Below are 16,310 nucleotides of genomic sequence, written 5' to 3' on the forward strand. Positions count from 1 at the left end.
TGACTAGCTGGAGCATGGGTGACATGGTTACCAAGCCAACGAAGAACTGAATTTAGTTCCATGGTACGTTTCATTATAGCTTTAATCCGCACTGGATGTGCACATAATTGTTATTATGCTACAAACAAACACTACGTGGGCAAAGAGCCTGTTTCAAAGATTTAGATTACGCCCGGCGCGGTGGCACACCCTTACGCCCGGCGTGGTGGCACACCCTGTAGTCTCAGTAGTCGGGGGAGGCCGAGACAAGAGGATCGCAGGTTGGGGCTAGCATCGGCTAACTTGTGAGGCCCTCTGTGACTTAGTGAGACTTTGCTTCAAAATCCAGAATAAAAATCTGGGCGTGGTGGCGCGCGCTTGCAATCCCAGTATTCAGGAGGCTGAGACAGGAGGATCTGGGTTCTTGGACAGCCTCAGCTACTTAGTGAGGCCCTGTTTCAAAATAAAGAATAAAAAGCCAGGCTGGGGGTGTAGCTTGAGGGAGAATGCACCTGGGTTCAATCCCCGATACTACGAAAGAGAAAATAAAAGATTTAACTGTACTTTAAAGTAGAAAGCCAAGTTAACCAGTGTGTGAGGGGGGGAAGGGGTTCTCAGGAGAAAGTGATGGGTCCCCAGGCATCGGGAGCCATGCTAGGGCAGATAGTGGGCCCCTGGATGGGGTGACTGCTGCCTGCCCTCTCCTCCCCCCACAGAACATGGCTGCTGACAGTACATAATCCCTCCTCAGCAGCAAGGCTAGCATGTACTGTGCAGGTAGCACTCTGCTAAGTACTTTAGCTACATCACCCCAATTAACATGACGACCTCTGGGAGTCGGAAAGATGGTGCTCGTGGAGTGGGCCACGGCCTGCGGCTATAGTGTCGCTCACTGGCAGAGCCAGGCCTGCCATCTCCTAATGGAGGCCCGTGAGCTTTGTGCAGCAGAGGGCCAGAACTTACCGGCATCCTGATACTGCTGGTAGGCGGGGTCACTGTCCCCCTGAAAGACTCCAATGATGGCGACATCGTCGCTGTCCTTCAGGAACTCCTGGACCCGCTTCAGGTTTGGAATCTCCTTGGAGGGGGGGCCGGACTGCTCAATCATGTAGTCGACAATCCCTGGGGGCAGAGCACACGCCTGAGGGGGCGCCCTCGTAGCTGACACTGTGAGCTCCTACCACCCAAGGGTGGCCTGCCAGGGAGCCTCCCTGTGCCATCGCGGCCATACCGTATTTCTCTCGGGGCCCGTTGTACTCAAAAGGCCTTCCCTTGCGGAAGATTTTCAGGGTAGGGTAGCCAGAGACATCGAAGCGCCTGGCCAGGTCCGTCTCTGCGGTGGCGTCAACTTTTGCCAGGGGGATCGGGGGAGAGCGCTTGCTGAGCTCCTTGGCCGCCTTCTCGTACTCGGGCGCGAGTTTCTTGCAGTGTCCACACCTGCCAAGGGGAAGCAGTTCTATCAGGGGCACAGTCCAGTACGGACTCACTTCCAGCAAAACGAGGCCCGGAAAGTGATTTGGCATTCCCGAGCAAGTCCAGGAATGTCTCCTGGGTGCGGGTGCCAGGCAGGTCCCGCAGACACAGCAGGAGGGAGAAGTGAGTGTCCTGCCGTGGCATTCACACACTGGGGTGACATGCACAAGCGCGTGTACACACGCACATGTGTGCAGACAGGAGCACTGCAGACTGGCACAAGGCAAGGGGAGACCCGGGAGAGAGAGGCCAAGGTAGACAATGTCCTAAGAAGAGTGGATTCTCTTGGTCGGGGGCTGGCAGAGACACAAGTCAGACAGCGTCACAGAGGAAGTGACAGCTGAGCTGGGACTTGAGGCTCAGGGCGGAAGCAGACAGGAGCCCTGAGGATGAGGCACGGTAACCACAGGACAAAGGCAGAGAGGATGCGGAGCAGGTGAACCCAAGCCCGTGTCCACAGACCACCAGGGCAGGGGAAGATGAACAGAAGCCAGAGGAACGCAGGCTTCAGACTGGTACTTAGTGTGGCTAGTCTACACCACAGACCCGACAACTCGTGCCTACCCAGGGCCTCATGACACTGGCTCAGTCTTCATTTAAGATAAAACACCATCTTTTGGGTGTATTCATTTCAAGTCACCTCTCCATGCCAGTCTGGTATGGAGCTGTATTTCTATTTTCTGTATTTCTATCTTCTAATAAACTTCTTTAAATCTTAAAAAACAAAACAAAACAAAAAAAAACCACCATCTTTACCAGGCGTGGTGGCGCACGCTTGAAATCCCCGCGCTTGGGAGGCAGAGACAGGAGGATCACTCAGGTTCGAAGCCAGCCAGCCAGCTGTGCTGGCTTAAGAGACCCTGTTTCAAAAAAAAAAGACAACAACAACAAAAAAAAATACTGTCTTCTCCAGCACCGTAGGACAGTCAAGTAAATTAAACAAAGCATCCTGCAGATGTCAACTGTGGGCCGGGCGTGGCAGTGTACACCTGTGCTCTTGGGACAAGCCTCAGCTGGTCGAGGTTCTTAGCAACCTGTGGAGGTCTGGCTCACCTTCCCACCTCATGTGCACACATAGCAGTGATCAGGTGCAGTGTTTTTTTGTTTTTTGTTTTTTGTTTTTGTGGTACTGGGGTGGAACCCAAGGGCTTTTCTACCTCAGGGCCTATTTTATATTTTATTTGGAAACAGGGTCTCACTAAGTTGCTGAGAGCCTCACTAAGCAGCTGAAGCTGGCTTGGAACCTGTGCGATCCCCCTGTCTCAGCCTCGCAAGCGCTGGGATTACAAGTGTAGTCCAGCGATCAGGTACAGTGGTTTTTGGTGGTGTTTTTGCTGCAGAAGCCAGAGAGCCTTGTGCCTGGAGTGAGGGTGCTCGGCCCCGCACCGTGTGGAAGGTGTGACTGCGCGTGTCAGCCTCCGCCTCTGCCTGTGGATTCTAAGCCGCACACTTCCTCTCCCCACACCTCCTGGGGACTCATCCTCAGAAGCCAGCCACTTGTGGCCGCCCACTCCTGTTGGCCAGATGGTCACGTTCCTGACTCACAACTTGCTGGCCGCCATCCTAGTCTATACGGTACATCCAGGCACATACCAGACCTGCTCACCAGAACCGCTGGCCCACGACAAACTCGCAGTGGTGCCTTAGCCGCTTCTGGAGGCACACACATCTCCCCGTGAAGTCTCTCCTGCATTCTGGTCTGCCCGCTGACTGGCTCCCCACCCGTCATCCATGCACCTGAGCACACACTGCCTCTCCCCACTCCCACCTCCGAGACAGCAGTTGCTCTGGTCCCCAAGCTCTTGAGAACACTAACATCAGCTGCCTGAACTCTCCCACTCTCTCTTTCTGGCATCTTTCCAGTGGGTCCCTTCCCTGCAAGAAAGGATTATTGGCTCTCTTACACCCACTCCCCTGCTGGCCCTTCACGGCCACACCTCTTCCAAAAGACCCAGTACCCGAACCCACCTCCCACCGAAGCTCCCACGCCCACACCTCACGCGCCCACAGGGCGGTAACACTCAGCATCTTAGTAATGCGGACCTCCCGGGACCTGCTTACCACGGGGCGTAGAACTCCACCAGAATGATGTCCGCATCGTTCACAACTTCATCAAAGTTATCTTTGGTCAATACGAGCGTCACTTCTGGTGGGGGCGTCCAGTTGGGCTGGGACACTTCTCTGACCTTGGTGACGATCTCTGAAAAATAAGAAAATCAAACAAATGAGACTGAGCACAGCGAGGCTGGAGCCCCTGCAGAAGCAGGCAGGCAGGGAGGCGAGAGGCAAGGAGGGCAGCCGTGACCTCCTCAATCCCAACTGCGTCTCCTGCTGGGGCCGCCTGCGCAGTTCTGAGGACTCTGGGTAAGCCTGCTGTTTCCCAAAACTGCTTGTGAACTTCCCACTGCCACACACATGGCCTCAGCCTTCTCCAGGTGGCAGAAGACCTGTCTTTTGCATGACGCTTTTTATTCCTAGACTGTGCCCGCTGCAGGTGCAGTCTGGGCAGTCACCTCCCACTCCTTTTGATCACACATGCCTCATAACATGTTCAGCACATGTATGTATTTAACCATACATATCTAGCACTAGTATATTAAATGCATCTTAAAATTAAAAAATCAAGAAAGATGCAGAAGAGGAACAGTAGCCCCCACTGTTTAGGCTGCAGGAGCATCACCTGGAAAGGATTTAAAAAGGTGTGGTTTGTGGGCTGGGCATGGTGGGGCATGCTGGTAATCCCAGTACTTGGGAGGCCGAGACAGGAGGACTGCAGGCTCATGGCTAGCCTCAGCTACTTAGTGAGACCCTGTCTCAAAACAAAGAATAAAAAATAGGGCTGGGGGTGTAGCTAGGAGGTAGAATGTCCCTGGGCTCAATCACTACTGCTGTAAAAACAAGCAAACAAACAAAATTGGAAGTGAGGCCAGGGCCTGAGGAGGCCACATCGGTACACACTGTTCTAAAGATTCCAAAATGGGCCAGGTCCCTTACAATTTAACATTGGGCAGATTCCTATAATCCTAAAAAAATATACTTTCAGCATTCAGATGCAGACTCCTATGTACTTAAAGGAAGTATACAGCCAGGCATGGTGGCACACGTGTGTAATCCCACTGCTTGGGAGACCGAGACTGGATGATCCCAGGTTCACCGTCAGCCTCAGCTACTTAGTGAGGGCCACTGCAATTTAGTGAGATCCTGTTTCAAAATGAAGAATAAAGCCGGGTGTGGTGGCGCACGCTTGTAATCCCAGAATTTGGGAGGCTGAGACAGTAGGATCACGGTTCAAGGACAGCCTCAGCTACTTAGTGAGGCCCTTTGCAATTCAGTGAGATCATGCTTCAAAATAAAGAATAAAAAGATAGGGCTGGTGGTGTAGCTTAAAGGTAAAATGCCCCTAGATTCCAATCCCAGTCCTGAAAAAAATAAAAATAAAAATAAAATAAAATAAAGAATAAAATCTAGGCGTGGTGGCGCACACTTAATCCCAGGATTTAGGAGGCTGAGATGAGAAGATCGCGGTCCTTGGATAACCTCAGCTACTTGGGCCCTTCACAACTCAGTGAGACCCATTTCAAAATAAAGAATAAAAAATAGGTCTGGGGGTGTAGCTCGGAGGTAGAATGTCTGGGGTTCAACCCCCAGCAGCGCATGCACATGCGCACGCACACACACACATACATATCTGCCCCTGCTAAAGGAAACCACATTCACTTGATAAACTCATGTGGGCTTGTGAGCCGGGCAGGACCCCATCAGGCCTGAGCATAGGTTGCCAGAGTCTCCCCGCTGTAGCCCTTGGCTGCATGGCTTTGCAGCACAGCACTGGGGAGCCCTGGGCGTGTCTACAAAATGCCAGTTATCTGGCCTAACCTGAAACTTATTGAATCAGCATCTCTGGGCTGGGGCCCAGCAATCTGCAATCTGTCTGGGTGAGCACTCCAGACACATGCCAATCACCAGGAAAGATGGCCTCTGATGTCATTTCTTAATGTTCCTGGCTCCAGATCTTGAATATCACAGGTGAGGCACGCTCCTTCCACCTTGGTTACCCCAAGATTCTCGCAGGCGGGTGCTCCTGGGAAAGCCAGTCCCAGGTCTGCTCGCCCTTCCTCCCCTCCCTCCCTCCCTTCCTTTCATCCATCACCCATGTGCCTCCCTGGAGGAGGGACTCGGGCCTCGGGCCTCGAATCCCTAGCGGCTCAGGTCCCATCTTACCCTCTTGGGTCCTGGAGCCCTCGTAGTCGACAGCCTGCCCCTTCTTCAGGATCTTGATGGTGGGATAGCCACTCACATCAAACCTGCTGGCCAGCATGGACGCAGAGGTGGCGTCGATCTTAGCAACAGCAATGGGAGGATCATTGTCCTTCAAGGTATTGGCAATTTTTTCATATTCTGGAGCAAACTGCTTGCAATGTCCACACCTAAAAATTGATTTAGGGAAGAAAAAACAGGTTAACTGTATCCATGAAGATTTAAATCCAACAATACACACAAAAATGGGGACTTCAGAGCCAGGCACGGTGGCGCACTCTTGTAATCCCAGCATTTGGGAGGCTGAGACAGGAGGATCGTGGTTTGCGGCCAGTCTAAGTGAGGCCCTTTGCAAGTCAATGAGACCCTGCTTCAAAATAAAGAATAAAAAATAGGGCTGGGGGTGTAGGTCAGAGGCAGAATGCCCCTAGGTTCCATCCCCAGCACCGCAAGAAAAAGAGGAGGAGGAGGAGGAGGAAGAAATCACCCCCAACACATTATGAAGAAACTTTGTTCTATTAAGTATAAATAATCTAGAGACTGATTTAAATAATAATGAGCTGGGTGCAGTGGTTCAAGGTCAGCCTAGGCAACTCAGTGAGACCCTGTCTTGAAATAAAAAGGGCAGAGAAGGTGGTACAGTGTTTGTCTCGCATGTGTGGGACCCGGGATTCAATCCTCAGTACAACAAATACCTGTCCCCCCAAAGAATACTAGAGGAAATGCTCTGGTCATATGCAAACTTTACACCAGAGATTTAAGCATCAGTGGACTTCGGTGTCTGTGGGGTAGAGGAAGCAGGAATCAACCTGCCTTGACATGGAAGAGCAACTACATAAGCTTTTCAAAGTTTGACCCAGTGACCAGTTCTTGAGAGGCTGAGACAGAAGGATCATAGGTTGGAGGACAGCCTCAGAAGTAGTGAGACGCTCATCAACCCAGTGAGACCGTTTCAAAATAAAAATAAAATAGGGCTGGGGGTATTGCTCAGAGGTAGAATGTCCCTGGGTTCAATACCATGAAACAAATGAACAAGACAACAGGAGAAAGGTGAAGGGAAGGAGAACAAGAGAATTAAAGAAAGTGCTGATTAGGAGGGGAAACAGGAAGACAGGTGGAGTGCCGCTTCCCCCGGGGCCTGTGTGTGTGTAAAAAAACCCTACGGAGCTGGACGTGGTGGCACATGCTTGTAATCCCAACATTCAGGAGGCTGAGACCGGAGGATCGTGGTTTGTGGACAGCCTCAGCTGCTTAAGTGAGGCCCTCTGGAACTCAGTGAGACCAGTTTCAAAATAAGGAATAAAAACGCCGGGCGTGGTGGCGCACGCTTGTAATCCCCGCGCTTGGGAGGCGGAGACAGGAGGATCGCGCAGGTTCGAAGCCAGTCGTGCTGGTGTAAGAGACCCTGTTTCAAAAATATTAAAAAAAAAAAAATAGGTCTGGGAGTGTAGCCCGGAGGAAGGAGGGCTTCCAGGAACCCCAGTACCACCAAAAAAAAAAAAAAAAAAAAAAATAAGGAATAAAAAATTGGGCAGGGGGTGTAGGTTGGAGGTCAAATGCCCCTGGGTTCCATCCCCAGATCCACAACAAAACACAACAAAACAAAAAAACAAAACCCTGCCGGCCAGCCGGTGGCTGCTCCTCCCAGCTAGCCCAACAACTGAGCCCGAGCTCCTTCGCCAGACCCTGCCTTCCAGCTGCAGGAGCCAGCGTGCTGGTCCTTACCATGGCGCATAGAACTCCAGCAGCACTGTGTCTTTATCAGCCACAAAGCTATCAAAGTTTGCGTCATTTAGGACCAAGACTCCGTTTTCTTCCTTAACTTCCAAGTCGTCGTCCTCCTCATCTCCCTCCTCCTCGTCGTCTTCCTCCTCCACAGCATTTTCTTGATCAGAAGAGTCTGAAGAGAGAACCCCCAGACTGGTCAGGAAGCTGGCAGCTCCTCACGCTCCTCAGGCCCTAAAGCCTTGAAAGTCCTCGTGAGCCCCAAGGTCCTCCCCCGGGGCTCCGCTGAGTCTGCACGCGAGCGAGCGGCCGTGTGAGCGTCCAGGTCGGGGGCTGCGGCGAACAAGCGCCCGCCTATAGACCGTCACTCGAGGACTGAAAGGCAGATGTGCCGTGCAGACTTGGTGGGCAGGACCAGCCCTGGACACAAGGCCCTCTGCCTTGCCCGGCTCCCATGGGCAGGGCCTCCGCGCAGCTTCCCACAAACCCCCTACCTGCCCGGCACGAAGAGCACAGGCGAGGACTCACTCCTGGCTTTTCATTCTGGAGGACAGATACTAACTGTTCCAGAAGCAGGGTGGAATTTCACCTCACACTCACAGATAAAAAAATACCCGACAAGTTTCATCATCCTCAAGGGAAAGGCTGAGGGAAGAAGGCTGGACTTAACCTTTAAAGTCACTTCTGAGTAATACCCAGAGGTAGAAGACACCTTGAGAGGACGAACTTGGGAATCGAGGGACCAATATGCACCAAATAAATACAACGGCTATACTCTTGGAAGCAGAGTGTCCTTCCAGAGCGTGAGAAAGCGAGTATATCCCTCCAAGTTCAAGAGACGTTGTTGCTACATGATAGACTCAAGTGATCATGGGTCCCCAGTGCTTTTTTGGGGGAGCGGGTACTTGATCCCAGGAGCATTCTACCTCTGAGCAACACCCCCAACCCTTTAAAAAAGATATACTTTTTTGGTGGTGCTAGGGTTCCTGGAAACCCTTCTACCTCCGGCCTACACTCCCAGGCAGCTGGGGCGCAGCACCAGGAGAGGCCCGCAGCTCCCGATTGCAGACACCTCCCTGGGGAACAACCAGCTTCCTTACCCAGCATCACCCAGCATTCCACTGGCCTTCCATCTCCCAGCTAGATCTTTCTAGACCACTGAGGCGGAGCGGGGCTGAGGGTGGGGAATGAACCTCTGTTCTGCCATCAGAGAATCGCGCCTGGTCTGTTGACATGCTTCTTTTCAAAGAGCCACTCGAGGTTAAAAGATGCATCTTGCGCTAATGTCAGCAAGCGGCCAAGCCTGTTCCAGGCGGTGGCCTAGGCTTGCTCCTTGACCCTCACAGAAAGAATCCCCTCCCAGTCACGTCTGGTGGCCCGTGCTATTGTGTCCTGGTCCTTCTGAATCGCAGGACCCAATGCCCTTGGGGTCCCTGGAATTTAACACAGGCCAGCCAGCAGGCCCGCTAGAGTTGTCTACGATGACCCTGACCGATGGAGGCTTTCCAAATGGTTCACCGGAGGACCCCCCCCCAAACCTGGGGCCTTGTGCAGGGACGTTCTGCAGGTTCTGCTCCAGGTGGGGGCCTGCTGGGCACCCCCACTCCCACCCGTGGGTTTGCAAGGCGGTGGGCAGTCAGGTAGGTTCTGCGGACTGTCCACACTGACCCTCACTGCCTAGCCACCAGGCCCAGTCAGAGAATCACATTTATTGGCACGAAGACTGGAGAGATAGAAGGTCAGAGAGAAAGCGTGAGGGAATGGAATCTACTTTTCTTTTTGTTTTTGCGGGCCTGGGGATGGACCCAGGGGCATTTGACCTCTGAGCCACACACCCCCACAGCCACGTGGGTAGGTCCCCTCCAGGGTGAATTTACAAAAAGGAAGAGCAGTTTTTTTTTTTTTTTTGGCCTATGCTCAGCCTGAAGGAGACTTTTCATCACGACTAGTGGTGAGCCCTCCCGATTAAATGGGTTGGGGCGTTCTCAAGAGGCAACTATTTCTTGACTTTTTTTTTTTTTTTTTTTTGCGGGTCCGGATGGAACCCAGGGGTATTCAACCTCTGAACCACAGCCCCACCCTATTTTTTATTCTTTATTTTGAAACAGGGTCTCACTAAGTTGCGAAGGGCCTAAGTAGCTGAGGCTGGCCACAAACCGTAGTCCTCCTCTCAGCCTCCTAAATGCTGGGATTACAATCGTGCGCCACCACACCGGCTTTCCTTGACACTTTTAAAAGATGAATTGCAAAGCCGGCAGCCTCCAAGGCCTGGGATTACCAGTGCGTGCCACCACGCCCGGCTCTGCGTTACCTTTTTTAAGGATATCAAACAAAATGACAGCGTATTCCCTACAAAATTAAGCAACCTCCACTACAGCACTAAGGCAACATGGCCCTATCCTTCCATTCCTCCCAACCCACAGAAAATGCCAGGGCCGATTCCTTTGCAATTTGAGAAAGGGCTGGCTCTATATCCCCCTTTTTGTGGCACTGGGGATAGAACCCAGGGCCTTCGTGCAAGGCAAGCGTTCTGTGTGTGAGCTACAACCCCGGCCTCTAGCTCTATAATCCTACCTACTAGAAACTCACACAGCACGAACACAATTTAATGGGAAGACAACTTTTTATTAGGTTCCACTGTGTGTGTGTGTGTGTGTGAGAGAGAGAGGGGTGGAGAGAGAGAGAGAGGGAGAGATGCTAGGGACTGAACTGAGGGGCACTCTACCTCTAATCTATACCCCCACCCCTATTTTTTAGGTGTGTGTGTGTGTGTGTGTGTGTGTGTGTGTGTTACTGGGGATGGAACCCAGAGGCATTTTACCTCTGAGCCACACGCCCAGTCCTATTTTTTTATTCTTTATTTTGAAACAAAGTCTCACTAAATTGCAAAGGGCCTCCCTAAATTGCTGAGGCTGGCAGAGAACTTGGATCCTCCTGTCTAGGCCTCCTAAGTACTGGAATTACAAGTGTGAGCCACCAAGCCCAGCCTCTATTTATTTAGTTTGAAACAGGGTCTCAGTAAGGTGCTGAGGCTGGTCTCAAACCTGCTGTCCTCCTGTTTCAGCCTCCCACATACTGGGATTACAGACATGCGCCATCATGCCCGGCTTATGCTTCGCTCTGAAAGTTGTTCATTCCAGGGTAGGAAATACGTGTCAAACCTTCTATCCCCGCGGAAAGGACGAATCTTTCTCAGCAGGAGACACGGCGCCTTAGACTCATCTCCACAGTGCGCAGCCCACCTGAGGTCGCTCCTGATAACGGGGGACCTGATGCGGTCCTGTCCACTCACACGGAGGCCACCGATGGCCACCTGCAGCCTCGCCCGCCTGGACGCAGGCACTTGCCACAAGCCCTCATTCTACCTCCTCGGCTGGACACTCCAGCTCCCACAGGGACACGGCTGCAAGAGCTACGCGAACTCCACTAGACCGACACTCACCAGCTTACGGCATCAGAACGAGTAACGGCCATATTGTCATAGCTGAGATTTACCTTGCACCAGGCACTGTGCCCAGACTCGTAAACACAGTACTTTATCCCTTGAGCAAAGTATCTTCCCTGAAGTTTACAGGTGAAGACTCTGAGGCACAGGGAAGCCGGTCACCTGCCCAGGACCACAAACCAGCACTGGAGGGGAGGGGCCTGGTCACTCAACCGCCGAACCACAGTCACAGATTTTCTTCCTAACACACCCGAGTTTAGGTGGAATCATTTAGATTTTCTGCTGCGTGTGTGTGTGTGTGTGTGTGTGTGTGTGTGTGTGTGTGTGTGGTGCTAGGGATGGTAACCAGGGGCATGCTACCTCTGAGCTACACCCCCAGCCAGATTTTTTATTCTCAACTTTGAAACAGGGTCTCACTAAGTTGTGGAGGGTCTCACTAGTAGCTGAGGCTGCCCACAAACTGCACCCTCCTGTCTCAGCCTCCTAAGTGCTGGGATTACAAGCGTGGGCCACTATACCCAGCTTTCTGCTTGTCTAAGTCTCTGAAAATAATTATTTCTCAGAAAATAAAAGTGAGGCAGCTTAAGTCTCTTTAGCATAACACAAGCGGATTTCCACTTTTAAATGTAAACAAACCAATCCTAAATTTAAAAAAATTAGCAACAAACAGGATCAAAATATTTTCTTAGCCAGGCATGGTAGCACACGTTTGTACTCCCAGTACTTGGGAGGCTGAAACAGGAGGATTGAAGATCCCTGGCCAGCCTCAGCAACTTGGTGAGACCCTCCACAACTTAGTGAGACTCTGTTTCAAAATAAAGAATAAAAAATGGGGCTGGAGCTTGGAGGTAGAATGCCCCTGGGTTCAATCCTCAGCACCACACACACACAAAAAAACAACAACAACAACAACAACAACAACAAAAAAAAAAAAAACTTTTCCTATTCAAGATGTGAGGAGCCCAGGGGCTGTGGGTATGTGGTACTAGAGATTGAGCCCAGGGCATTCCACCTCTGGGCTAAACCTCGAGTCCTTCTTGTGTTTATTTTGAGACAGGGTCTCACGAAGTTGCTAAGGGTCTTCCTGAACTGCTGAGGTTGACCTTAAACCTGTGATCCTGTTTTGGCCTCCCAAGCACTGAAATTACGAGCACACGCTACTGTGCCTGGCTAGTCCAGGCATCTCCACTACGAGACATGCCAGTCCTGTGAACTGAGACCTAGACCATCAAGGCCTGAGGTCATTCAGTGACCGTGCTGGTGGAGGAGGTATTTGAGCACCCGGACACCACTGTGCTGCTGAATCTCAAACGCGACAGAACCAGGCGTGGTGGTGTGGCTTCTAATCCCAGTACTTTGGAGGCCGAGACAGGAGGATCACAGGTTCACAGCCAGCCTCAGCTACTCAGTGAAGCCCTTTGCATCTCAGTGAGACCCTATTTCAAAATAAAGAATAAAAAATAGGGCTGGGGTGTAGCTTGGAGGTACAATGTCCCTGGTTCCATCCCCAGTACCACAAAATAAATAAATAAATAAATAAAATGGGACTGAACCAGGCATGGCAGCCAGGCGTGCTACCCCAGTACTTGAGAGGCTGACACTGGAGGATCAAAGGTTAGAGGCACCTGATTAATTTAGTGAGACTGTCTCAAAATAAAATACATAGCTGGCCATGGTAGCATGAGCCTGTAAGCACAACACCAAGGGAGGGTAAGATGGGAAGATTGCAAATTCGAGGCTGGCCTGTGGTAACTTAAACTATTCCTGGGGTCAATTCCTAGCACCACACATATACATTAACAAAAAGGTGAGATACTCAAAAAGGCCTAAAAACAGTTTCTAGGTGGGGGATAAAAGAGCCCTGAATTAAATGTTTGTGGGACAAAGAGGGCCAGGGATGCCCTCCGTGATGGGGAGAGTCCTGGAGAAAGCTAGAAGCTCTGGGAGGACTGCCCTTGCCTATTTCGAAAGCAACTGCTTCCCAGGGACTCTACTGCACTAGTGAGCTGTGACCCAAGGGATAAACTCGGTGGTCCCCACAGTCCTTGCACTCCACGCAAGCGTGCGCCTCACTCTCCCAGCCTCGGGGTGGTAGCACACGCTTGTAATCCCAGTACTTGGGAGGCTGAAACAGGAGATTTGCAGGTTCAAAGCCAGCCCCAGCAACTTAGTGAGGCTCTCAGCAACTTAGCAAGACCGTTTCCAAATAAAAAAATAAAATAGGTCTGAGGGTGTATAGCCTGGAGGTAGAAGGCCCTGGGTTCTATCCTCAGTACTACTGTTACAAAAAAAAAAAAAAAAAAAAAAAAAAAATCCCCAACAGACCACTAGATCAAAACCAAGACGACAATACTGTGCTTTTCAGTTATGACCCAAAAAAGGTATCCAGCAATCACACTGGTCCTCAACCTCTCACGTGCCGCTAAAGTTTATTCTGCCTACGAAAGAGTGAAAAACTTGTTTAAATGAAAATTCTGGGACCCACCCTTGCATTCAGGTTCAGTGTATTTTGGGTCTCTGTATGTAAATAAGCACCCAGGAGATTTGGATAAAGGTGCCAAGACACACCTGCACGCAGCACCGATACTTGGTTCCTTTCGTTTTTGCTTTTTTTTTAACCAACTGCTGATTTTTACTTCCTTTTCTATTTGGGCAAAGCCTCTTTTTAAAATCAATAACCCCAAGGAAATTGCCCAACCTGTTTGAAAGAGTATAAAGTTCACACTTCCCCTACATACTAATATTAGGAAAGGAATTTATTTATATTGGAACACACTCAGCAGGCAAATAGTAGTTAGGACAAAGGACAGAAAGGAAGGTTAAGGCCAGTACTGGAAGACCAGTTCTCTAGGAACAGCAACCGCGACTAGTGCTTCCTAATTTTAAAAGTTCTCTTCTGCTCGCAAGTAGATTTCAAAGAAAAACGCCGATACGATGGCTGGGCGCTAGTCCACTGTCCTTACTAGTCTGCGGGCTTTGAGGGCGGGGAGTCCGCCCCGACTTCCCAAACCCAGCCCATCGAAGGTGCACAGTAGAAGCCGCCTAATCGATGCTGACAGAGGTCATGGTATCCCTGGTTTATATATGACACAAACCAAGCCTCCCTTTCTTCAACCAGAACGCTTGCATTAATTCTTTCTAAATCGACCGATCCCGATTTTAAGAAGACGTGTGCTGCCACCGGCGGCCCCCGGGAGCTCCCACCAGGGTCCTCCAGCCCTGCATCCGCTCTAAAACCTGTTTTGGCCACAGTGGTCCTCTGTCCCCCACCCTCCCGGGGCTAAGGCCTGTGAGTTCAATCAGTTCCCTGCTCCCCTCTCCCGGGGCCCGAACCCGAGCTGGGGGCCCAGGAGCCGTGCCAAGTCCGGCTGCGTCCTAGCCCCGGGTGCCGGGCCCGCGCCCCCTCGTCTCCGGGATCCCCGAGCCCCTCCGCGCCCAGCTGCCGCCCGAGGCCGCGGCAAGTCGGCGCCCGTCGCCAGCTCTGCAGGAGCCCCGCGAAGGGCACGGGCCGCCACCCCGGCCAGGCCGGCCGCTCACCTTCGTCGGCTCCCGCAGCCAGCAGCTGCGCCAGCGCCAGGAGCAGCGCCAGCAGGCAGGCCTTGCGGAGCCTCATGGCGGCGGCCTCTTGCCGGGCGGCGCAGCCCCGGGACCTCGGGAACGCCGCCCGCGCGCGGGGAAGCCGCCCGGAAGTGCCCCGGCGACGGCGCGGCGCAGGCCAATCCCGCGCGAGGCCGAGCGCCGGGCCGCTCCGCCTCGGCCGCGCCCCCGGCCGCGCGTTTAAAACTCCGAGCCCTAACGTGAGGTGCCCCCTTCCGATTGGCTCCGCCGCGGCCACCAATCAGCGCCTGCCACTCGGTTTGCGCGGAACGCACGAGGCGAGGAAAGGAGCTGGGGGGAACAAAGACCGCCACGGGCCCGGGGGCGGGGCCGGGCACGCCTCAGGGCCCGATTGGTCGGTGGGGCAGTGGGCGGGGCGGGACCTGGAGAGGGGGCTTCACCCACTAGATTTCCTGTTGGGCAGGAAAAACCCGTGTACTTAGAGAATCTGCGGTGGCTACAGTGAGCGAGAGCCCCGGAGGAGTTTCTGTGGGTGGGTGGGAAAAGAACTAGGCCCCTTCATGTTACTGGGCTTGGGCTCTGCTTGAGCATATAAAGGCTTACTTTCCTTTCTTGAGTATTGGGTTGGGGGACAGAGCTGAGCTGAGCACGCTGGAAGTTGAATGCAGAGCAAGGATTCCAGGATTTGGCCTATGAACAAGCCATCAGATTCTTTACCTTGTGTTATTTATTCCTTCTGTGATTTTCTGTAAAAAAGGAGAAATATCAGCTAGGCAGTTTGGTGGTTTACATAGATTTAGACATAGCCTTCAGGTTTCTCCCCTTGACTGTGTTTGAGAAAACTAGGTTTGCTTGTCAGAAAGAGAGCCTAGCCTGGCGTGGTGGTGCACGCTTGTAATCCCCGCACTTGGGAGGCAGAGACAGGAGGATCGCGCAGGTTTGAAGCCAGCCTCAGCTACTTAGTGAGGCTCTCAGCAACTTGGTGAGACTCTGTTTCCAAGTAAAATATAAAATAGGGCTGGAAGTGTAGCCCAGAGGTTGAAGGGCTTCCAGGAACCCCAGTAACACAAAAAAAAAAAAAAAAAAGAAAGAAAGAAAGAAAGAGAGCCTATGGGGTATTAAGGGTATTAGGGGTTGAGTTTCTCTCTTTTATTTATTTATTTATTTTTGGCCAGCCCTATTTTTTATTCTTTATTTTGAAACAGGGTCTCACTGAGTTGCAAAGGGCCTCACTAAATAGCTGAGGCTGTCCGAAACCGCCATTCTGTGTCAGCCTCCCAAATGCTGGGATTGCAAGCCTGCACCACCATGCCCTGCCCAGTGGGTGCGTTGTTTTTTAAACATGAGGACTAAGGCCTGAAGAAAACTGCCTCCCCCTCCAAAAAAGTCAATAAAACCCAAGAGTCTATAGTTTGTTTTATTGTGTTTGTGAAGGGGTATTGAGGATTGAACACACAGGGTCATTCTACCTCTGAACTATAACCCCAGCTATTTTTACTTTTTGGTATTATGGATGGAAGCCAAGGGGATTCTATTTCCAAGCTACACCCCCACTCTTTTTTATTTTTTTTATTTTGAAACAGGGTCTTGCTAGATTGCTCAGGCTGGCCTAGAATCTGTGGTCCTTCTTGCTCGGCCTCCCAAGTACTGGGATTATAGGATACACAACCATGCTCTTCAGTTTAATGAACTTTTTTTTGGTGGTATTGGGGATTGAACCCAGAGGACTTCTACATCTGAGCCACACCCCCCCCCCCAGCCTTATTTTATTTTTTTATTTTTGAAATGGTCTAACAAAAGTAACATTTAATTTATATTTTTATTGAATTCCTATGAATCAAATGGTTTCATATCAATTTTGTAGAGCAGAAAG

The 16,310-nt window shown here is 51.6% G+C and overlaps 1 protein-coding gene across 1 annotated transcript; it reads right to left on the reverse strand.

The window, feature by feature from the left end:
- Positions 1-942: 942 nt before the first annotated feature.
- On the reverse strand, positions 943-14,492 carry LOC308279560 (protein disulfide-isomerase A4-like; the record flags this gene model as incomplete). Its single annotated transcript, XM_080720083.1, has 6 exons — positions 943-1,101; positions 1,211-1,416; positions 3,514-3,652; positions 5,674-5,879; positions 7,435-7,609; positions 14,417-14,492. Coding segments are annotated over 6 exons (961 nt in total), but the record flags the coding sequence as incomplete, so codon positions are not given.
- Positions 14,493-16,310: the final 1,818 nt, after the last annotated feature.

The sequence above is a fragment of the Muscardinus avellanarius genome, assembly GCF_963383645.1.
Source record: "Muscardinus avellanarius genome assembly, contig: SCAFFOLD_75, whole genome shotgun sequence".
In the NCBI taxonomy this organism is placed as follows: domain Eukaryota; kingdom Metazoa; phylum Chordata; class Mammalia; order Rodentia; family Gliridae; genus Muscardinus; species Muscardinus avellanarius.